General features: G+C 38.6%; 1 protein-coding gene across 3 annotated transcripts in view; it reads right to left on the bottom strand.

Annotated features, from left to right (window-relative positions):
• The window catches only part of RNGTT (RNA guanylyltransferase and 5'-phosphatase), a 192,475-nt gene that overhangs the window by 18,576 nt on the left and 148,303 nt on the right, over positions 1–25,596 (bottom strand). For 2 of the 3 annotated variants that reach the window (XM_072855446.1, XM_072855448.1), the window contains one exon: positions 15,145–15,211. The exons of the other annotated variant lie outside the window; for it this stretch is intronic. In XM_072855446.1, the coding sequence (XP_072711547.1) occupies positions 15,145–15,211 (67 nt within the window). The remainder of the gene's footprint in view (positions 1–15,144; positions 15,212–25,596) is intronic. 3 annotated transcript variants of the gene reach the window in all.

Raw genomic sequence — 25,596 nt, forward strand, 5'->3', positions numbered from 1 at the left:
TTCTTCCACAAGTTTCTTCAGAGGTTGTGTTTGTATAAAAGAAATGCTACACTTAGTTAATCTGCTCCCACAACAACCAGCAATCAAGCGTGGCTAACCATGACCCACTAATGAAATGAAGCAGAAGCCGGGTTGCACTTGTCTATATTACTATTAAATTACAACTGGGTAGGTTAACATATGACACTAATCGGGCATTTTATTTCTTGTGTGGTGCAGCATTAATATGTAGGCAACGGGCAGCTCCCCAAGGCAGTGAGGACCATGGTCGACGTTAACCACCTCTGGAAGACTGCCTGAGTCCCAGCAGACTGAACGGCCGGACCAAGAGGCTTTACAGCACTGTTTTGCTATAGCCTCATTCCCTTCCACCTTAGGGCACTGTCAGGGTCTTTGCTGACCCAGTGAAAAAAAGCCTGTGGATGACTTCTGCAGAGCTTAAGTGAGAGACCTGTCCTCCAGCAGAACCCAGGTCTTTACTTCCCTTCTGTACAGATGCTGACTCCTCTGCTTCACGCATGAAAAATAGATAAAAATCTCACATCAATGCCTGTACAGAATCCTGCATGGCATCTCATGAATCTACCAACTGAGAACATACTCAAATATTTTTTATTACAACACATTAAGCTAAAATCAATAGATTCATTTACCGAAACAGATTTAATACTTCAGCTAATCAAGGGAAAGTAACATTTTTCTGAAAAGCAGTGACATTTCATTATAGCATTTGGTTGTAAAGTCACTGGCAGAAATTTTTCTATATACCAATTAAACAGTAACTCAATGAAGTTAGTAACATAAAAAGCAATACTGCATATTTACAGTTTCCTCCCCAGTAAATGAAAACTTCTACAGTTCTTAGCAATACAAATAAGATGTCTGCACAATGGTTCTAACAATGCTGCCACATCTCTGATCTTTCCTTTTCAAATCTTTCTACATTATTTTTCCCAAAGATGTAACATGCTATTTTCTCTACAATCAACCTTTTTTTCTTTGGAGAGAAGCAGAAGTGGCATTTTGAAAACTTCAATTTGCTGAAATATAATAGCACCACTGAGCTCTGTTGTTCTTCACTTTTATTCTCACTTTATGTTAGAAAGATAAAACTGCAGTCGTTTTACTATTGTCAAACAAAAAGTAAATGAATAATGGTTTTGTTGACTATTACATAACAAGATACTGCATCACTTATTCAACTGGGTTTTAGTATCTATTTCTCTTTCTCAGATGTGAAATTTTACAAATACTGTAATCATTCTGGAATACTGCCAAGCAGAGGTATACATGACCCTTGCAATGAAAACTGTGAAAGCCAATTTGATGAAAAAATCATTTAATTAAGTATTTCACTGTAAATCATATAAATAGAGGAACGAATTAAGAATGCAAAAAGAAATAATCTTACCTGATTTACTGTCTATGTACAGCTTCATTTTCCCCTAGGATTACTGCTTTCTAGGTATCAAAGGCATTCTTCGAATTGTACAGGTGCTATTTATCATTCCCTTGTGTAGGAGATAAGCATCCTTCTACTTTTACTCGTACGAAATCTCATCTTTTTGCCTACAGGCCAGCCTTTCATGGGCACAATCTAGTTTAATTCCACCTTCCTCCTTATTTGCTAACCTTCTGTAAGAGCCAGCAACTTTCTCATCAGAGGTCTAACAGAGCCTAAGCTTGCAGGATTTATCTGGTTTTACAGATTATATTTGAGGACAGAAATGGTGGAAAAAATGGATCTCTGGAAATCAATTAGCAGCAGCTGAAGTGACATTTAAGCCACAATGCTTGTCTGTGGGGAATACTATACTGGAAATCCTCACTTGCAGTTAAAACAGCTGTACAGTAAGAATTTGGTTTTACTCCAGCCTTTAATCTCATAATTGGAAAAGTCCAGAGAGACAGGCAAGATGAGTATTTGCACCATTACTTTAGGTACTTAAAATTTAGCAGCTAGTTTTGGTATGTAATCCACTGAGAGAGACTGGCACCTCTAGAAAGCAATTTAAAAGACCCAGTGAAGCAACTGTCAGGCACTTTTCTTAGAGGTTCCCAGATTCACCCTTGGATTCAGCTGTCTTCCACTGTCTATACAGGGAGCCTGTGGGATATACAGTGGCTGAAATGAGTTCGTGAGACTATCCTCCTTTATAGGTATTATAATTAGACAGGATATTATCCACAACCCCTTTTCCTTTGTAAACTGATATCCTGCATAATTATCTCGTTTGATATTTCTTCTACCTTCTGTGTTATTGTTTGCGGGCCTATTCTTTTTCATTTATCTAAATTTAATCTGCATTTGCCTTTTACTAGCCCTAAACCAGCACAGTACCTCTCAATAAGACCATTTTTGCCGTCAACTGTTTTTCTCCAATCTTATCAGTATCTGACATTTAAAATATTTCTCATTCATGATGTTCACTATGCGTTTTATATATTCTATAAAGAAAGGTCTCAGAAACAATTTCCTCGTCAAAGAATTTCCCTGTTATACCATCTCTCACCCTTTGCAACTTCAACATCTTGATTTATTCATGAGTAATTTATTTTAAAGACATTATCATCTGCATTTCACAAAGGTACTACAAGTTCAACCTCATTTATCAAGTTCAACCTCATTTGTTCAGTTTAGACTCAAAATAACTCACCTCTAAAAAGCTTAACAAATTTAGATATACTCTGCCTATAAACTGTTTACAACAACACTTTGCTTTCTCTTCCCCCCTCCAGCCTGATCGTGGCTGATGTTCTCATGGTACTTTAAAACAATAAACAATTAAGAAATGGTTAAAAAAAGACCTAAAAGACTTTGTCCAAATACCTTTCTATTGTCTCATTCAATTAGAATAAATTTTGAATAGGGTCCGATTTTTATAATTTTATATAGAAACTTTTTATTGTATCTACTCTTTCTCTTTGACTGTCATCCATTCTACTGCCTTTATTTCACTTGTCTATAGTATGAACAGAAGTCTCTATTGCAGAAAGGTCTAATGCAGAAAGAAAAGTCAAAGAACAGATTTCAAAAATCAGAAGAGAATAAAAAAATAACAATTACGATAACAAATATGACATGAAAAGAATAATTTCTGAAGGAAACAATAAAGACACAAATTTAGGGTACACCCTTTCTCTGAGAAGACAATTATCTACCACAAGTTTCCCAAATTGCCTAAAACTCTGAGAAGCTTGAGCACACTGCTATAATGTTTGAGTACTGTATTTTAGTCAAAAGAAAATGCAAATGCAATTGCATTTATGGAAACTAAGCATGGAGATGTCTACATCAAAGGAAAACCAGTCCCTGTTGCAAGTCAGTCAAGCACAGGCGCCGGCCCCTTAAACAGCTGTTGTCATCAAGGTATCCTCAATTACTCAGAACAAATTACACTCTCTATGTGCAGAGGCACACCCAAACCAGGTTTGGCGATGCAGTTATAACACGGGAACAGCTGCAGCAACAAATTGCCATGTTCAAGAGCTTAAAATCCTCATGGACAAATCATCCTCTTCTCCAAGATGATTTTTGTAAAACGTAAGAAAGCAAAACAAAAGATGGTGCCAGCCCCAAATCACCCATGTATGGGAGCCAGAACACTCTCAACCACTCAAGCCTGGGAAAGAACAATGTGACAAAGAGGACGAGGACAATAGCAAAACACAACTTGCGCTACAGCACGAGAAATCTGGCAGTTTTACAATGACCCGATCAGTTATTCCACTGTGACAAGTATGAAGGCTCAATGCAATGCAGATGAGAAGTGCAATATCTATGCTCATTTATTGCTAAAACAAACCTCTCATTCCCAGTATCTTTCTCAGCAATTTTTAGTTGCTAGCGAGCAATAACTTTATGGTTCAGAGACACAGCTTAACCCTTTTGTTCTGCTGTCTCTTCAATATGGGAAATAAACTATTTGCCTATTAATGTGTTATTTTAAAGAGACATAATCTGCATGTCCTAGTGCTGACATTTATCATAGTATGTTTTCATACCACTGGGCATAGGAAAGCTACTCTAAGCACAATCTGGTTATCACTTTAAAAATCCAGTTTTCTGTATGACTATACTTCTCAGAATAGTAACCTGTATGGGGTCAACAGTAAAATATTCGGAAAATTACCAGGAAGGTAAGAAAGCAAATGAATTCAAGAAGAAGGAATGCTGAGACAAAACCAAGAAAATAATGAAAACTAAAGTCTGATGGCATATATATTAGCTACTGCTGGTTTCAAATCTCATTATTTATCAGATGAAATAAAACAGGAAACTCCAGCCATCCCTCATGTGATAAAAAATTGCTGGTTGGCTTAATCTCATAGGTATTATGACAAAAGTACTCCAGCCAAAAGAACTGAAGAAGAAAATAGGAATGGTCTTAGGGATTAATTTTGGAGGCTTTTCCTAAGAGTCACTGTACGTCAGCATCGCTGCTGGAACAGGGGCCACAGACAAGACTGGAGGAGAAGGGAACGTATGAACGTTAGATAGCATGACCATGTCTTCCCAGCATATATGCAAATTTTATTTCTGCAGTACTCAGGTGTCTCATGTTGTACACTCTTACGCATTCATCTTCCCTTACTAATATTAATTATGCACAACAGTTACACCCCATTTCACGCATTTACAAAGTCTCCTCAGCGTTTTTACATCCAACAGCTACCCACTGGCTGCTCTTGTTCCAGCCTGTTACTCTTGAGCTTTCCTACTAATCTAGCCAGTGCTGCTACTTCCAATTTCTTTTCTTCTTTGCTATCATTCTTTTAAAATTAGTTATAGGGCTCTGAATAATCTAAAAACCTCTTAAGTTTTAGAGACATTCCTGAGAACATCAGCTTCTCTCAGTTCCAGTTATGCTCACAGATTTTTAGTTTAAGCCAAAGATGCTTTATTCTCAACATATACCACACACTCCATTAAAAAATCCATACTGTCTCATTACGTGAAAATAGCTGCAGAATGACTTCAAAGGAAAAAAAGCCCCTTTCTTCTTCTAAATAAACATTTTCAGTGAAGAAAACACAGCATGTTATTTGAAAGAGGACCATAGGATCTCTGGAAGGTAATGCAATTCTATCTCTAATGGAAAAAAAGATGCATCTTTTCAGATTTTTGATATTATGAGAAAACCAGCCACTTACAAAGGTAAACATTTAACAAGAAAAAAAGCAATACTAAGAATTGAAGTATTGAAAGCCTTGCATAATGCAAGTTATGGTCGCAGCCATAGGAAAAGATAAGGAGGAAGAGCTGGCTGGTATACTGTATGTTAATATTATGGACTGAAATTAAGCTCTATTCGATCAGTAACAGCAGAGGCTCAGAAACATCCAACTGTACAATTTCCCAATAAACACAATAAATGATGCAGTTTTATATATCCTTAAGAACTAGCTATATTTCACAGTGGTGACTGCTAGAATGTCACAGAACCAGAAAAATTCAGGTTAGAAGGGGCTTCCAGCCATCATGCAATCCAACCTCCTGCTCTAGGCTGGGTTAACTGCAAGGATGAGTCAGGTTGCTCACGGCCTTTTCCAGTTAAACTTTGAAAATCCCCACAGATAGATTTTACAGCCTCTCCAGGCAACCTGCTGCTGTGCCCAACCAACCTCACTGTGAAAATTTTTTTCCTTACATCCAACTGGAATTTTCCCTCTTCTCCTTCCCCGAGCATGTCTGAGAAGTGTCTGGCGCTCTTTTTTCTGCAACCTCACTTCAGGTAATGGAAGATTGCAATTAGTTCCCCCCCTTGCCTTCTCTTCTTCAGACCAAAGAAACCCCATTTCTTTAACCTCTCCTCATAGGCCACATGCTCTACCCTTCATCATGACCCCTGCAGGAATCGCCCCAGCGGGGTGACTTCTGCACCAGGGAGAGCACCAGAACAGCACACAGTTACTCCAGATGTGCCTCACAAATGCTCGAGCAGAGAACGGTGACTTTTCTTGACCTGCTGCTGGCTGTGCTCTAGCTAATACAACCCAGGGTATGGTTGGCCTTTACTAACACAAGGGCACATGGCTGGCTTGCGTTCAATTTGTTGCCACTGGGACCCTCAGGTGCTTTTCTGCAGAGCTGCTGCGCAGCCAGGCTCCAGCCTGAGCTGAGGCAGGGGCTTGTTCTGTCCCTGATGCAAACCCTGCATTTGCTTCTCTTAAACTTCACGAGGTTCCTTTGTCAGCACTTGTTTTTCTAAGCTTTTTGAGAAATGAGGTATTATCATACTGATTTGCTATTGCTAGGATGTATTTGTATTCCAAAGCCCAGGAAATGGAAGGTTTAAAAAACTGCAATCTGTTCATTTTTACAATACTCATTAAAAGCATTTGAAGATATTTTTTTTCCTTAAATAGTTAATACAGAAGTAAATAGAAAACTAAAAAAACCCAATAAATTAAGATCTACAATCAATTAGCTATTATTTTAACCTTTCCAGAAGGCTTAATTTACCCTATGCTTAGCAAGAACAAACTTGGATTGATTTCAAAAAAAAATACTAGGAGCTGAAATAACAAAAGCTGCCCAATTTAAAAAAAAAAAAAAAGAAAAAGAAAAAAAAAGAAAAAAAATCATAGTCCAAAACCAAGCGCCAATTATTCTATCTTATTGGCAGCAACAACTACAGAGGTAATCTTCCTAATTCTGTGGACTTCTATGGAACACCACGTGCTTTACAAAGAACACATTTTTTAACTGAACTCATAGGCATAATCATGACAAAAAACAAAATGGGGACTATCTGATCCATCAGAACAGAGGAATTTATAAATTATAGCTCATTAACATTTTGTTCTTAGGGACAGCAATTGTGACAGCATACAAAATCACTGCTTCAGTTTTTCCAGTGCTCATGCAGATTTTTCTAGTTGTTATTCTTTTTCTGTTTACACCACCATTTCCAAGGCTAGATTTTTTGGGTTGTTTTTTGTGTGTGTGTGTGTTTTTTTCCCCTCAGTGTGCCTATAGAGAGTAAATATGCCCACTGTATGCTGGCATTCACTGTAATATAAATGCACACATAAAATATATTACTATTCATTTATACTATCGGTGTGTAACATTCCCAGGAAGGACTGAGGGCTCTGGTATTCCAGGGACTCTACACACAGGCAGTCAGGACCCCTTGCCCTTAAGAGTTAGCAACTGCTTTTGAGAAAAGCTGCAACAAAGAATGTCAAGATGTAGAGAAACGAAAGGAAGTCAAGGGATAAAGAATTAAGCCATATGCTTTTTATCTTTCCTAATTAATTCTCAAAGTAAGAGTTCAAAAGTACCCTATTTTCAAAATGAGCTAAATTTGCCACCTTTAACAAACATGTAACTTAGGAATGAGCAGTGGGTGCTTTCTTGCTAGCACCTTACGACGTTTTCTAACTTGCAGTTTGTTCAGTAAATTCTCTCTAGCACCTCCTTCATCTTCTTTACAAGACATAAACTGTGTTAGTAGGGCAGTTTTTTACCTCTCAGAGTTTCTGTTACTGCTGTCACAAATTTTGTTTTTGAATACGTTCAGTTTATTGTTTAGGACACAAAGTCACAGAAAGGCACCTTGAACATGGGACAGAAGATTGCGAGATGTGTAACCGCTCCAGGTTCCACCAGGTTCACTTCAAGTCCTAGGCTGCCCTCCTGAAAAGCCTCTTGCTGCTGAGAATTAACTTTATTTTTAATGTAAAACCTTCCTGCATTCCTGAGGAAGGCAAACACAGCCTGCAACCCTATGCCAGGTAACTTTTCATATATCCCAGACCATGCAAGCACCCTGAAGATAAAAACTAAGATACTGAATTTGACTCAGTCCTTTATGTGAAATCAGTGCAGAAGAAAGGAAAGAGTAGAAAAGGAGGACAGGTTCAGGCACCAAAAGGCATTATCTCAGCGTTGTATGACTTCCATGAGAAGACTGTACATCGTCAACTTGTAACCATAAACATTAGGAACAAAGCTTAAATTCCCACTCCACTGATAAATTTCCTTTGAAAGAATACCTAGCAATCAGCCCCACTTTTTAAGTGTTGGTGCTAAAACTGCTTCCATGTGTTGACTTCTGCATTACACACAAATACAGGTGGTTTCCACAAAACACAAACAGAATAAGGAAGAGAAGGATTTCCTTATGCAGCTTCTCAACAGCCCACTACTAGCAATTCCAATGATGCCCAGTGCAGCTTCCACGTCTAGCAAAAGGATGTGAGAATCCTGCTGTAACATCCCACAAAACTCTACAAAACATTAGAGCCACCCACCAGTTCTGTTTGGAGACTATTACCAATAATAAATATGTATTATTAATGTTGATTACTTTATCCTAAAGATATAGCTTGAACTTCAGAAGAGGTAGAATATTATACAGCTTTATCCTCGGTTTGTGTGTTTTAATTCAGAGTGACTGTGTTTAATGAAACGTAGGGATTCAGATTATCTGAGTTTATCCTCTTCTTTCACAGTCATCAAATCATAATTATCACATTCCTTCTCAACACTGTAAATTCAGCTTTCAGAATTACATTATTTTCTGTCCAGCATAATCCATTTGTTCTCCTATCATTATTTTCCTAGTTTAAAATAATCTTCTCCCCTTCTTCTTCCCCTCACCACCTGTGTTAACTCTGCTAATGTGAAGATGAAAAATCCTTCTCTGACACTATCTTGCTAAACTAACCAAGCAAGTTACCACTATTTTTCTTTAATTTGACAGGCCTCTGTTCAACCCGGTGGTGTCTCCTTCAGTTTGAAATCATTTGCCTTCAACGTGAACAACCAGAATCAAACACCTACAGATCAATCTGTATTTCCTTTTTCTCAGGAACGTCTCACTCCAGAGATTCTAGGACTGTATTTGCCATCTTCTTCAAGCTGAAGGGATGATATCCTTATGTTTTATTCTATGGCATTTTGCATCACATAAAATACACTAACAGTGCAAAATAATAAGAAGGGGAGATAGGCAACAGAAACAAAACTCAGATTATTACTTCACCATGATAAACGAGAAATCCTTTCCTGCTGTGGTAGGGAATGCAAAAACCTCTGTCAATATGTATGGAAGTCCAGTAAGCAAAGTGTCAAATAATTAGGGCACCAACATACTCCTACTGGCTGTCAACAGGCACAGAGGGAAAACTTTTTACACTTATTTTGCTAAAAGACTCGTACAGTGTACAAGTGGTGTGTACAGACCACGTTGTTGTGGAGCTCTGTCAGGACAGCAACTGACTGTATGGCTGAAGTTGGACTAATTCTCCCCTAAATTTGGAGTAGTCTGAAGAGCTGTACCCTAACAAGGTGCTCCATATCTGTCCTCTGTGACTAGACAGTGGCAGTCCACCCAGCCTTGGGATCACTAATTGGTAGTAGAAGTCATTGCCACTCAGGGAAGAAAAACATGCCAGCTTCAGTCAAGAAATCAGCAGCTTATCCTAGCTTAAGAAATAAGCTCTTGAAAGCAGCAAGTTCACCAGTTCATTCATTTTCCCTGTTCTTTCAGGAAAAGATTGTTTGGTAAATTGTGGCCAATCACTTCAGTAATCATCTACAGATGTTTGAGATTGCTGAAGAAGTCATGAATGAGGTCTAGCCTGGTTCTCAGACATCACTTCAGCCTCTGTGTCTGGACAAAGGTAAAGCAGCTGTGTTGAAGATGTTTCAGCTCTTGGGAACAGTAAGTTCTCTGAGGTGCTGATAAGTTGCCTGTGGATCTTAAAGTAAAGGTGGATGGATTTGTATCCGGAGGGTCTACCGGTTTTGACGTGATATGATCAGAGAAATTATTCCAGGGCAATTACCCGTTGCAAGGCCTCTCTGGCAGAGGTCCACTATGCTTTATCATGTTTTAAGTTAAAAGTGTATTTGCTGAGGGAAAATGAGGCAGTTGGGCAAATAATAGCTTAGAATCAAACTGCAGTCCTGCCGTGTAGGCAGTAGGTTTAGCTGTCTCAGCAATCAGCAATACTGTTCTCAAGTTCAATAAAATCACAGATAACAGCTACTGAGCTGCAGGACAGACCAGAGAGCTTGATTCCTTGCTAGTCCTTGACAGCAAGACTGCTGTAACTACAGCAGCAAATTCCCCAGAAGCAAACTTAAAACTTTCGGAGTCTTTCCACCAGGGTCCTACCATACAAACAATATACTAAGAACACATCACTACTTCCAAAATACTCTTTTCACCGTAACTGTCCTCATATTCTATTAAATCGAACAATTCTATTTTGAACAAAGTAGTATTTATTATGAAACTTTTTAATAACTACTCTTAAAATACTAAAAATAAAATAGCAGTAATTAATCTTTATTTAAATGGTAATTTGATGTGTTAAGAGCCCGAAATGAAACTAGTCATTAGCTCAATAGTAAAGACCGCCAGAAGCTTCATTACTGATTAATAACGGAGAACACAGTGTACTGAACAGTTTCCCCTAATCCCAGAAGCAACTAGGAACTGAACAGCAAAAACTTTCAATCCTAATAAATTGATTAAGCAGTATCATTTTCTTTATAGTTATAATTACTGGATCTAGTGTAGCTAAGTTTTCATTCTAATCTACATTGATCAAATCTCTATTTTAAAACCAATGTGTCACATATGTTATGAAGACTTCTTGTTCTGTAAACAGGTTAAAACCCCCATAACATACTCTTCCATCAGGTGACTATTATGTATGCTGGGACAACGGATTTAGTTACTCCTAATAAACACAAAATTTCTATGAAAAAATTTTTGCTTTAATAGCTTCATTGTTAGTAAAAGAATACTAACAATGTTTAACGTAAATAGATTTAAGAAAGTTTGCCAGTTAATTCCAGCTGATATCAATATTTTATCTTGCTGATCAAGGTAGTAACTTATAGAAACCTTTTTCGTTTCATCCAGTTTCCAAGAGATATTTAATAAATACAACCCTTTAAGATACAAGGAAAGCTGCAAATCACTGAATTGCTCTGAAGTTTTTTGAATGAATGCAGAAGTATATGACAGTAACTACTACTACTAACATAGCTACTTAAATGGGAAAAGATACAAAAAGTAAACATTTATGGTGAAACTGTTCTACAACACCTTTGAAGAGACACTAGAATTAAACGATAATTTAGAATAATTTCATTTACAAACAAAATAAAATTATTAAGAGGAACGACCCTCTATGAAATTGATTCCTTCAGTATTACCTTAAAGGACAGTCCCCTGGAAATAATATGAGAATTCATTGCCACAGCGAATTTGACTTCCAAGTCATTAATTTAGTACTCTCAGCAGCTAACTGAAATAGCCATCATTTTTATAAGCCACTGAACTTACTGAAACTCACTGAACATTACCCTAGAAAAAGAGCAATCACAAACACTATGCAGTAACTTAAGAGTTCTGTATCAAGAACACTGTTCAAAGTAGCAACATAAAAAATCTTGCAATATCTATGAACTGGCACATTATTGGAAAAGAAAAGTTCCAGGCAGATCCCTCTAGCCACGAAAACTCTCTTTTTTCCCATTTCTTCTAATCTATCTGCTACCAGATGCAGGATTCAAAAGCTTGAGGAGTGAATGCTTCACATTTCTTTTGTATAATGAAGTACAGAGATCAAACATCTATCAAGCACTACCACTGATACCACTGAAAGCAAGTCAGGACGAAGAAGATCAGGTAATTTCAGTTAATCTTACCAGTTCATCTATGTCTCAGAAACATTATAAATATTAATATATATAAATATTAATAAATTATTGATATGAGAAAGAAAGACATAGAGAAATAATCCTAGAAGAGGTGTTAGTATTTCAAACTCTTTTCCCAGACTTGCCATCTACAGTCTTCATCATCAAAGACACTGGTGCAATTATCTCCTGCACAGTTCTGGAAAATCAAACTTGTTTGCTTTTGGGAAGGGATACTTTGATAAGGAGTTTCTCTCTTTGCAGTTTTGTAAATGCACATAAATTGAAACATGAATTTATGAGTACTAGCATGGCAGTTTATATGTTTACTATGAATATTTCAAAGGCCTGGTAACATTCCTGTTTGTCCAACTGAAAGTGCACTAAAATGCATTGGAAGTATTGCTGTATAATAATGGTTCACTTTTAGTAATAAATCTACACCAACAGAGGAGTGTAGTGGTTTGAGGCATTCCTTAATGCACACGTTTGGCAAGAAATGCCATCTCTTAATAGAATACATAATACTTGGGATGTTTGCAAATGAACATGAGTGGGTAATTTATATAACAAGAGACACCAGTCCATCACACAAGTAAGCAAAAGCAAATCTGAACGAAAAGGTTACAAAGACTCTGCCTTATATATATATTCAGGACCCAATGTGGTTCACAGGTCTTGTAACTGGTGGAATCATTAGCAACCGCGTCTGAAAGACCTGAAGAACTGCTGGGGGAAGAATGAAAGAAACTTGTGTCAACAGTTACAAAAGACCACTGTATATCTCCAGAGTACATGAATTTCTTTTCGCAGCACCAACTCCCAATGTGAATTATTACTCCCAATTTTTGGTGCTGAAGATCTCTATGAAGTTGCGACCCCATCACCTTGTTGAGTGATGATCACTCCACAGCACATCATCACAGTTCCTCCTGCTGTCATGCAGCCAACATCCTTCTAGAATCTCCAAGCAATCAGATAGGAGCCTCAATTTAAAAAGCTTATTGTTTTTGTTAACTGTACATCATTTCCCAGTTGCAGCTAATAATACAAGCCACAGAAGAGATGACCCTGAGACAAATTAGCTTACCACTTCAGGATTACCTTTAGCATCAGAAACAAAGCAAAGCAACGGTGTGCAAATATATGCCCCTACGTATGCCTATAGCTCCAGATACAAAAGTTATGTTTTACAGAGTACAGCTTGTGGAATTAGCTTATTCAAACATGTCTATGTAATCTACAGTAATTTAGTGGATAATAAGCTTTGTTTTTCCTAGGTAGTAACTGAAAGTTATTTTGAATATCCACATTACCTGTTCTGTGGCAAACACAACATTTAGGATGAGACCACACTGGTGATACATTACCAGAAAGTCTAATATTAACCTACTCAAATATATGTCAGGTATTTATCAAGCATTGTACCATATGTAAGATAAGAACAGCAAACAGAACAGAAAACGTTATTGTGGCTGTATCTTGAATATTGTGCCATTCTGTATCTTAAAAAAGGCAACAGTAGAAATACAGAAGGGTATGAAGAACAAAACCAGTGTTGACTGGAGATACTGAATGGTTGGATACAAGGAGCAATTAAATGGATTAAGTTTTTGTAGCTTGGAAGATGCAAGATTGGGGTAATGTGGAAGAGAAAATAAAGTCAGGAATAGAGAATGACTGCTCACCACTTCTCCTGACATAAGGTCTAGGTTGAACCAAAATGAATTATTAGGCAACAGGTTTAAAAGAAATAAAATAATACCTTAACTCACAGTGATAGTATGGCTTTGTATGTTGAAAATTTACTGGAAAATCCCTTAGGCGCATTCAGGGAGGAAGGTCCAACTGAGTCTATTAAGCACCAGGATGCAGCTACAACTTCCAGCAGAAAAGGCCCTGCATGCAAATTGCAGGAAACGGGCTGTGTACTTTGTATTTATCCTGTTTTTGCACTCTTTCCCTAAGCATTTGCTAGTGATATGATACTCAGTCCTGCAGTTTGATCCTACACAGCATCTGCTTTGCAGCTGTCCTGTGAGCAGAAGGGCCTTTCCCTGGCCGCAAGTGATGGGACGAGTACCACTGCTGACTGCAGACGGCTGAAAACAAGTGCAGTACATGCTGCTTCTCTCTCAGATCCACCCAGTGAACTTACAAACTCTTCCCAGCCATGGGGAAAACGTCTTCATTTTGCTGCCTATTATTAGAAATGGATGGAGCAGGCGAGGGCAGGAATGGGGCCTCATTTGGAAGGGGAGAACAGTGTGAGAGAACTTTTATAAAGCATTTAAACAAGCACTATTCTGAAGGGTTAGCACCAAAAATATACAAGATTGTGATGAAACTTCTTGCAACACAAGGTTTCATGCAAGAAACATCTAAATTGTTTGATTATGAGCCAAACTGAATAATATACATGTAGGAACTGGGGAGATGGGAGAAAAGAAACAGAGAAGATTAAAAGAACAGATGCATGCTTTTCAAGTAATTTTAAAACAGTACTAAGGTTTAAGTTAGAAAAAGCAAGTATTAGCTAGATACGGTTGGGAATACTGTTCTTTAGTAACATAATTAGGGATGGCAAAGGAACACATCTGAGTTTTATAAATTAAGTTTCATTTTGATGTAAAACAAAACCAAGGCTTTTAAAATTCTGAGAGGCACAGGCATGTGCTCATGATGGAGGGAACAACGCTGCCAAGAGTGCAGAATATATAGTAATTACAGGTATCATCTGGGACATGGGTACATTTCAGCATTCTAAAACAGATACCACATTTCCACATCCCAGTGTAATGACTGACACGCTAATGCTTCCCTCTCTTTGTCCTAAGAAAAATCCCAATGAAACTCATCAAAATCAGTCCATATATTCTTGTAAAACATTTCTGTTTGCAAGTGACATGACAATAACTAATTGGCAACTGGCAATTAGAAATGTGAAACTATTACAGTTCAACTGAAGGAAAAGAAACAGTAAGTCATAAAAGACAAATGATTTTCCAGCAATTGTATGAGTCTTTCGTAATAAATCTAATAATACTGGGAAAACAATCTCTGCTTTTTACTGCAGTGTCTTCCCTGTCAAGGATCACTTAAAGAATTACAGAGTTCCAAAAGTGGTTTTGTTTTAAAATGTTACTGACAAAGTAAACTTAAAAAAACAACAACAACAACAACAAAAAAACCAAAACGAACGAACATTTTCCATCTGATAATTAAACCAAAGTCAAAATTAATCAAAAGATGATAGGAAAACCTAAACTTCTTTGACAAGTTAAGTACACAGATGTAACTAGAAGCAAACCCCAAATATGGTAAACATCGCCAAAGTAGCACTATTTCCCATTATTTTTCCTGAAGCTGTATTGGTAGCTTGAAGTTCTCTAAATCAAGACTTAAATCATACAGAACTTAAATAATTTAAATGGCCACCTCCCTTCCCCCCACCCCCAGCTTATTAATCGTACCTTAATTTGTGCAAAAGGTCTGTCAAAGTTTCCAACATAAAGAAGACCAACATTCTGGGTCAGTAGCCTAAAAAAATGAAAAAAATCTTTTAAGATATCACTTTACATCCATAAGGTTTTTTGCATCTCCAATAGTTGTTACTGAACCCTAGCTGGGTAACAAGTTTCATTATGATAGCAAGAGCTACCTTTGCAAAGCTAATTACACAATTCTATTTGAACCACTACAAAAAAGGAAAGACGTGCATTAAAGACGGATGCACACCGGTACTTTGCGTTTATGGTGCAAGCAGCTCTTCAACAAAAACATTTCACAGGCTTCTTTGTGATGGATGTCACTCAATAACATGGAAGAACGGCAGGTATGTGCCTCTTCTATTTATTAGAGACCATTAGAGGCAAAGGGACAGCAAGCAAAAAGACTAGTAAACACACGTTCAGAGCAGCAGGCCTAAGAGTTAAAACAGATTAGGGCAAATAAAAAGTACACACAGTAATACAAAAATGACATCACTAGAGGCAGAGAAACAATAGAGAATCTCTGCAATATTGTCTAATGGCTTCCTAAATAAAAAGAGCCCCAGATGCAGTTTGTGCCTGCTGTTCTCTTCAACTCTTTATAACGTCGTTGCATACATGACCAAGATCCAGAGGGACAGTGGGATTAGGCTGACTCATATGACTCGTACTTCGGGAAAAGAGTTAGTTTTATTTCTGCAGATACCATGCAAGTCAATGTTATTACTACACAAACTCCAAATCCCAGAGGAGCATTAGGGTGCCACTGCTATCAACAAGGAGACAAGAACATCACTGGCCAGTGAAAAGGTTAGGAGGGCACTGTGCTGTTCAAACTGGACAACCACGATGTTCCTCTTTGCTAAGCAAAGGCACAGTGATCATCCCCTCCACTTCAGAGGCTCCAAAAGCGTTGCACTGAAGTATGGACACCCCATAAGGAGAATTCTTCAATGACAGACCATTGAAAGCGTTTCTGTTTTGACTAAAAGGGACATTCAAAACCCATCATACTCTTCAGTAGCTCCAGGTTTTCATAAAGTGTTTGCTATTTTGTATTTTCCTTCACTTTTATAACCCATTCCCATTAGCAATAAGGCCTCACATATGGATTAAATTTCCCCCTTAACTAGAAATAACCAGAAAATAAGTAGGAATGTAGGCATCATTCTGCTCAAGTCTGACACTGACATGTCTCTTCCTTTATATACTTTTAATTCATAGTGAGTTACCTTTTTTTTTCCTATATATAAACTAGTTGTCATTTTCTAACTAATATCTCACCACCTCCAGGCCTATTTTCGTAAACAAAAGAAAACAGGAGCTTACACAGTAGTAAATCATTGTTTTGACCTTCAGTTCACACAATGTACACATCTTAGCATGATTTTGATTATTCCCAGTTCTGACAACAATATGATATATATGACTTTAAACTGGTTCACCAACAGTGGGAATTGGTGGAACTTGGCAAAAGGGCAAAGTTGAAACATTCACGTATATGAAACAAAAGTAAGAAGTGGTGTCAAACTGTACATCATCTTCAAAAATCCTTTTGTAATTAGATACTGCATACAAAAATTCTCTGGGCATTGACAGAAATACCCAAAGGAAGGAAAGACCAGTAAGGATCAGAGCAGATCAGTCACAGTATGGACAGGCAAGTGGCTTCCTCCCTTTGCCCACCAATGTGCCTGACTGTCGGGAAGACCAGGACTGTTTTGCAATGGTTCTCCAGCACTGACATATGGAAGTCAGGATGAGCACATCAAACCCATTTGCAGTCACAGTAAGTCAAATTCATTCAGAATGCAGGTCTCCAGAGCTGAAAAAGACAGCGTATTGATCAAATCTTCTTCTAGGACTGTAAAGCAAACTCAGAAAATATTTAAGGGTTTTCTAAATGAAAAAAAAAAAACAAAACATATGGGAAGTAATTAGCAGAAAAGGTTAAAAGAGAATCTGTAAAAAGGATTCAGGCTATGTCACCGTATTTGAGAGGGGCACCTTAAAGCAAAAAAAATGATTCTTAAAAAGAACTGCACATAATTTTTGTAAGGCAGAAAAGAAAAAAAAAAAAGCATTAGCTGTATTTCTAGTAAGGGACCTAAAAAAAGAGAAGACATACAGCGTAATTATTCCCACGTGGTTATTCTTCTTCACATTGTTTTCTTTACCAGATAGAAAGGTAGGACCATTAAAAATCTTAGTCTTTAGGATGGCTTTAGGTAGAACATCTAGAAAACCTTAAGATTAATCTATCCAGAAGAGCACACCGCAGTTTACACTGTTTAACTTGCTATCACTGATGTGCACCCAAAACCTGCACACGTACCGCAAGAATTGCCTTCCTTACTAAGACTGATACGGACACAGAAGTACAAGCTTATTACTATTTATTCATCTTTCACTGCCTTGGCTGAAAAGTATTTTACTTAGAATTTTTTATTCATATTCACAAGTTACCTCAAAAAGGCAATATTAATTCAATGCAATGTCAGGAAAATTTTTAGGAAACGGAAAGTTATTTGTAACTCTCCCTTGCTTAAATAAAAGGTCACCTTTGTTGTTCCTTTAGCTTTCAAGATTCCTCTCAAGTTCTGAAGTTCAAAAGCATATTACCAACACGCAAAGCCAGTCAGTTTTTCATATACGCACTCAGTGAGGTTGAAATGAGCATCCCAATATGATCATAATTTAATGCCCTGAAATACTTGTTTTTTCTCCCCCTAAATGGTCTGAGCAATTAAAAAAATTCCAAGTCTCACGACTAGTATAAAGTCTTTTACTTCAGGGTCTTTCTTGAGCTCTCTTTGAAAGCAGCCCTGCAGAGAAGGACTTGGGGGTACTGATGGATGAAAAGCTAGACATGAGCTGGCAATGTGCGCTCGCAGTCCAGAAGACCAACCTTATCCTGGGATGCATCAAAAGAAGCGTGGCCAGCAGGTCGAGGGAGGTGATTCTGCCCCTCTACTCCGCGCTGGTGAGACCCCACCTGGAGTACTGTGTCCAGCTCTGGGGCCCTCAGCACAGGAAAGACATGGACCTGTTGGAGCAGGTCCAGAGGAGGGCCACGAAGATGATCAATGGGGTGGGGCGCCTCCTGTATGAGGACAGGCTGAGAGACTTGGGGTTGTTTAGCCTAGAGAAGGCTCCGGGGAGGCCTTATAGTGGCCTCCCAGTACTTAAAGGGGGCCTACAGGAGAGATGGGGAGGGACTCTTTATCAGGGAGTGTAGTGATAGGACAAGGAGTAACGGTTTTAAACTGAAAGAGGGTAGATTTAGGATATTAATTCCTAGATATAAGGAAGAAATTCTTTACTGTGAGGGTGGTGAGACACTGGAACAGGTTGCCCAGAGAAGTTGTAGATGCCCCATCCCTGGAAGTGTTGAAGGCCAGGTTGGACGGGGCTTTGAGCAACCTGATCTAGTGGAAGGTGTCCCTGCCCATGGCAGGGGGGTTGGAACTAGATGATCTTTAAAGTCCCTCCCAACCCAAACCATTCCATGATTCTATGATATCAGCATAACGTCCGTATTTCAGAGACTGAGCTCACACAGAAGCGTCTGGAGAGGTAAGCAGACTGCGGCAAGTCACTGCTGAGGCTCTGGATAGGCCAAGCTACTGCACGAGTGTCAGCAGTCCCTCAGTAGTCAGCAGTGGCAGTATTAAAAAAATGATGTGCCACGGAGGAGAGACATGAGATAGAGGAGTACGTGCCAATCTCCATCTCACCCATAGGAACTCAGCATGACTGATCTCTAAATTACCATTAGGTAATTACTCCTCACCTATCAGAAAGTTCAAATTATACGTAGTCATTGTTATAGCTCTTCTTTACCACAACACCAGGCTGCATTTTTTAAGTACCTAAAATTAACTTTATACTGTAAACTTCAACATGTCTAAATTGATACAGATATTCTCTCCTAATGCTCTCAACTAATTACCCTTTGCCTTTGACGACTTTCCAATGGTAGGCAGGTTTGGTTATAAGCACTTACATGTTTCCTTATTCCAATGCCCTCTTAAAATGTCAGTCTTCTATTTCTTACCTAATTTCACATTTGCACAGTTCTATTCTCAGAACACCGTCAGTGGTACTCAACACCTAACCTTGCTAACAGCTGGACATCACCTGTAATTGGCCAAAATCAATACCAGCCTGTGAAACAGCGGTGACAGTTGCACGGCGCAATTATCATCTTTGAATTTCACATTTATATAATTAACTTAATATTATGAGAAACAATTGTCAAAAATGCAAATGCCTACTGGCACTTCAGTACATATATTTACTTTTACTGGAAAATATGCAGCAATATACAAAGTTGCCTCAACCGATCATATTAGCTTACAGATTGGCATGTATTTTATTTGTAGTCTCTTTCATTCAATACATTATCAACACAATTCCCATTTTTTTTTCTGTAAGCAGAAGGAAAGAAACATCACTCCAAGAAGCAGTGGTTCTTTAAGATGTGCTGTCCATATGCAACATTACACTCTCCCTACTCCTGTCCCATATACCCAAGTGAGCAGACTTGTAGCCTGACGTGCCTATTTGGGCTGTATTGTTATGTTCCCTACAAACAGCATAAAAACCCAAAAAGTACCAGGATGAACCATTTCTGACTTTTGCCAATACAATATCAAGGTTGTAAAGGCCTTCCCAGTACCGAGAAAATTCTGCCATATAGTTACCACCAAATGCCCTATTATCTGCCTTTAGAATCCTAGATTTGGCCTTTTCTGGGATGCAAAACATACCTGTGTCTTCAAAATCCAAGCTGCAGGAGCCAGGCACTGCATGCGTCTGGGGGAAGCTGACTGCAGGAGTGGGCATGGTCAGGCACAGCAATCCAAGAAAAAGTAGTGGCAACAGTGATGTCAGGGGGGTAAACGGAAATAAATATAGGGCAGGATTAAGGGCTTGGGTGAAAGGAAACTTGGAAGAAGGTGGAGACGGCAGGGAATGTGGAACACAAGAGGGATGAGAGGTATAAAGGACAGAGGAGCCCTCTGGGTTGGAAAGCACTGGAGTAGAGCTCTGGGCTGGAGAAGACTGGTGGATTAGGGCTATGGGAGCAGCAAGGACCGATTTACCACAGAGCTCATCCTCCCCAAGCACAGCTGACCTTGCTCTGTGGGCTGGGACAGTCCCAGTACCATCGCCCCCTTCCTACTGCCTTTGGCCATGGGAAGTGGAAGTAGAGCGACCCTTGGCTATGGACTTCACGAGGGCAGCACATTTCAAAGAAGCCTGATCACTTCCTCTTCTCCACACACAATCTGTTCCTGGTAAATCACTAAGAGCTGTTTGTTAAGACGAAGGTGGGTATTTCAAGATATTCTCAACAAAGATTCAGGCACAGCTCACGGACACACCTGTGTTCCAGCCATTAAGTAGTACTTTGTGAAGGCAGAGAGTAGGCATCAAATAGTTCCTCCGTGTCTTGTTGGGAGGTATGCCTTGAGGACACCACTTCAGCTTGATCTGCACCCAAAATGCCAACCCCTTCAGATTCCAAGGGCTGCCTTGAAAGTCTGCTCAGGCTATCAGAGTCATGCAAACTGTGGAGCTGAAAACGTAACTTCTGACCAGTTATATACAAACCAGCTGGAAGTTGCCCTCTGGGCTATCTGGATCCTAGTGCTGCTGTGCAGACTATGGAAGGAGGTTTCCAGAAAGGGGCATGCAGAGAAATAAAGGAGCAGGGTGGAGCCAGGAGTCGCTACCTCTCACAGGAGCAAGTTACTGCAGGTTAGCTGAACGCGGTAACTTGCTCCTGTGCGAGGCAGCAGCTCCTGCGCTTGCTCTGTTGCAAGACCGGTGGCATATTGTGCAGGAACACAGACTGAGACTTGCAGCTCTAGCCAACAGCACAGAGGTCAGACAAGCTTGGAAAGCACAGAGTATGGAGTGAGAAATGCAGTGTGTGCAATACAAGGGCTGAAAAGAGGTAAGGTAATTGGCATTGGAAAAGTGGAATGTGCCAACGGAAAATGATGACCGATGAACAGGCATATGGGCTTGAGTTGCCTGTTTTTTCAGGATGAAAGCTGCCATGAAACAGGCAGTGGTAGGCATGCAGAGCGGCCTACAGCAATGCTTTCAATTATTCACTACCCCTATGAAACAGAACATGTAACTTCTTCCTTAAATTTCCACAAGAATGCTCACCAAAATCCCAGAACTGATGACAATTTATCAAATAGTATCTTGCAGTATTTGTATTAGGCAATCCTAAAATTTAACTTGACATACATCATGGCTGAAGAATAGTTCATCACTCCAAATAAATCAAGTCACTAGCTTCTGTATTTCTGGTTTTATACTTAACTGTTGCCTGTTTCTTTCACTAGCTCTTGCAGCCACCAAAAAGCCTGACTCTAGATGAGTTTGTGTTTGTTTTTAAGAGCTCATAAGTGCTATAGCCTGCCACTAAAGCTTTGCTAGATGTAATAAAACTTCATTGTTATATCGCATAACCAGAAGAGTATTTGAGTGCATGCAAGACTGCAGAAACTTCCAAAACTCAGCTTGATGGCTGTGCTTATCTGTCTGTACTTCTAATGATGGTGTAGATGGAATTGACTGCTTTCAGCAAAGGACGAGGGGCAGCTCCTGCTGTGGTCTGTTCTCCTACCCGAAAGAACTCTCTCCAGATCAGACAGGTGTCTTTCTGGTTGATTTGAACCATAGACTGATACCTGAAACACCCTTGGTGTCTGCCTGGAAGGGATTTTGCCCTAGCAGATATGATTAAACAGGAATACCAATTCTACTGATGAGACAACAGAATTAAGATGCATGGATTGCTTCCACTTTACAGTCAGAAGCAGCCACAAGTAGCTACAATGGGGCTGGGATCTGACCTAACAACTTCATCCTTCATAATGCTGCAGAAGGACATTTGCAGTCTTCACAGAGGTTGCTGGTGAAAAGATTTCAATCCTGAGAAGATGTGTATCGAGAGTGTAATAGATGTGAAGCAAGACGGAAAGAAAAAACAATCCTGACACTCAGTGGGGCTACTGACCCTTGTGCACATCTTTATTGCTAAGAACATCACAGCATATACATTAGTGGCTGATTAAGGCCAAGAATGGAATACAACCTGTTTAAAGTATAAATTGGACAGTCAGATAAAATTTTAGGAAAATCTCTGTGACCACACTCACATTCTAAACTCCCATATTTAAAATAACTATATAATAGGGATTAATATTTGTTATGGTCTGAATGTTTTTACATTTCATTTTAAAACACACCTTTTGTGTGATAAGCATATACAAAGAATTCCACTGTTACACTATATATGTGCTTTTAACTGTCTCTAACAATAGCTCTGGATGCATTTGCACATTTTGGGCAGAAATTACTAAGTTACCAACACAGATGAACAACAGCCCTGAGAACAGAAGCAACATCTTTGTAAGTTCAATAACTGTATTTTCAAACACTATTTGAATGTTTTTCACATATAGCTTTGAAGATAAAGGTACCTTTTATACATAATTTAATTTTGTATTCCACTATGCAAGGAAATTATCCCAGTATGTCATTATTGCACATGATGACATGAGCACCAATAAAGCATCATGACACAGCAGAAAGGACACCATATTCGCATGATGCGGCTGATGTCCTCTTAAGAATAGAATAATGTGCTGGTTTTGGCTGGGATAGAGTTAATTTTCTTTATAGTAGCTAGTATGGGGCTATGTTTTGGATTTGTGCTGAAAACAGTGCTGATAATACAGAGATGTTTTGGTTGTTGCTAAGTGGTTTTTACACTGGTCAAGGACATTTCAGCTTCCCATGCTCTGCCAGGTGCACAAGAAGTTGGGAGGGGACACAGCCAGGATAATTGATCCAAACTGGCCAAAGGGCTATTCCATACCATATGATGGCATGCTCAGCATATAAAGCTGGGGAAGAAGGGGATGTTTGGAGTATGGTGTTTGTCTTCCCAAGTACTCGTTACGCATGATGGAGTCCTGCTTTCCTGGAGATGGCTGAACACCTGCCTGCCCATGGGAAGGAGTGAATGGATTCCTTGCTTTGCTTTGCTTGTGTGCGTGGCTTTTGCTCTACCTATTAAACTGTCTTTATCTCAACCCACGAGTTTTCTCACTTTTACTCTTCTGATTCTCTCCCCCATCCCACCTGAGGGGGAGTGAGTGAGTGGCTGTATGGGGCTTAATTGCCAGCTGGGGTTAAACCACGACAAATAAATATTCTCTATTTATCCTGTGTTCACTTAAACTATGAGGGAAAACTGTGCACTGTGCTGCAGTATCTTAACCATGGAAAGAGAAGCAGTTTCTCAAGTAGTCTCCTGAACCATAACTTGGATGGTACTACAGTGACATTACAATTATATTTTGCTTCTTGCTTATGATAATCATTCCCCATTGCTTTTCAACTCTAATTATGTATTTTCTAGGAATATGAAACTGAAAGAAAAAGCAAGAAGAAAATCAGAAAAGCATAAATAGAGAGTTATAAAAATTGATGTTAGGGTTAAAAGAATTAACTTCCTACATTCAATTTTTTTCAAGATCATTAATTATTTCATTAATTTATTTCACAGACTAATGTAAGAGTAACATAGTGAAAATACTATACTAGGTATTAAGAAATATAAAAGTATATAAAAGGATCCAATACAAATTCTGGAAAAGACTAATACCAGTGCACAGACAAGCTTGTGAATTTAAACTGACATGCATATATGGTCTGCAAACAACATGAATTTCATTTTGTTCTAGAAGTATAAAGAGCCAAAGAACTTGACAGTTCACAGAAGCAGCAGTGAACCTTGCATGCAGAATACTGACAATGGCAAAGCATGGGCTTCAGAGGCAAGACAGAAGAGCTCCCTCCTGCTTTCTACAGTACATTTATCAAACCACTTTTTCAGGCTATGAAAATATTCTAACAAAATTTTTGACTCATCAGTCATGCAAGAAAACTTTTTTCATGGACAAATACAAGCTATTCTAGTATAATCATCATGGTAAAGAGTAAGCAAATAGACTATTTCTGATTTAGGACATTCTTTCTCAAATTAGAGCACAAATTGAAAAAAGCTATGAGGGAATTGGAAGAGATACTATGCACAGCTGGTTACATAGTAAAGATGCAAAAAACCCTGGGTTTGAACTCAAGAGGGGAAAAAGGTTGGGAAGGGATACAATAAAGTGTTAAAAAAGACTGTAAACAATTTTACAATGCTAAATTCATCTCTGCAATTAAAACCCCACAGAAATGTAAGCAAAACCTTTTAATTCAGTGAATTCTGAATTTGCAGACTATCCCAAGCCAAGTGAATGGTGATGGCAATTAACATAAAATTGTATTCTAAGTAATATTCATGGGGAAAAATGCAGTGGATAGCACAAACTAGAGACTTGAATTTAACATCCTCAGCCTTCCCACAACAGTACTCCAACAGTGTGCGTTATTAGTCGTATTAATAAGCATGCCGCTTTCTGAAACACATGCAACTCAGGCAAAATATCAGTTACGTGCTAATTGTTCTTCATAGGAAAAGTTCCTATGCATAATACTTGAAAGGCTTCACTGAACTACCTCACTCCCTACAGTAAATCACTGTCTGTCATTGACTATTGGTAATAGGCATCTAGGAAGTAACTGATCCCTGAAAGACATAACTTCCACTGAATAATGTCACCATTGTTACATACCAAACCAAATAAAAATTACATTTAGAGAGCTCGAAACTGCAAAACAAAGTGACCTCATATTTGAGATAATGGTCTGCAAGTGATTCTAGATCATGGTCAAAAAGAATAAACTGACCAATATCAAGGTTTACTTTGAGTTAGGAGGGTTTAATTTGCATTATTTTTGAACAAGTGTTTGGCTGTTGGGTTTTTTTTGGGGTGTTGTTTGGACACAAATGCTTTCCTAAAGACAGGGAGATTTTTCAAGAAACATTCTTGCACTTTATAAGTAAAACCATAACATCAGATGTTTCCAAAAGCACTTCCTTTTGTTTGCTGCATTTATGTCTAGCACTGATAATATTTTAATGTTTGTCCAGGCTTTGCCTTACAGGCAAATCACATAAAAAAGCATTTTGACTACATTTACATATACCTTATCCATAAAAAGTAGAAAGGAAAAGTAAGTAGAAACAAAAAGTATCCATTAAATAATCATGCCCATTCCTCCACCAATGGAATATTATTCCCTGTAGTATAATGAGCAATTGGGCCAGGCTGACCATAAATTATCTGAAAAATGAGGCTGCTTGCCTTTTCCTTTGGGAGATTATTACATCGTCTGAGAGATTTCACTATTAGAATCTATTTCTGATAGTAAACGTCAATTTTTCTTTCTGAATATCATCCCTTTCATCTCACTGAAATATAGGACAGGAGTTAGGAAATATTTCCT

The sequence above is a fragment of the Ciconia boyciana genome, chromosome 3 (assembly GCF_034638445.1).
Source record: "Ciconia boyciana chromosome 3, ASM3463844v1, whole genome shotgun sequence".
NCBI classification, from domain to species: domain Eukaryota; kingdom Metazoa; phylum Chordata; class Aves; order Ciconiiformes; family Ciconiidae; genus Ciconia; species Ciconia boyciana.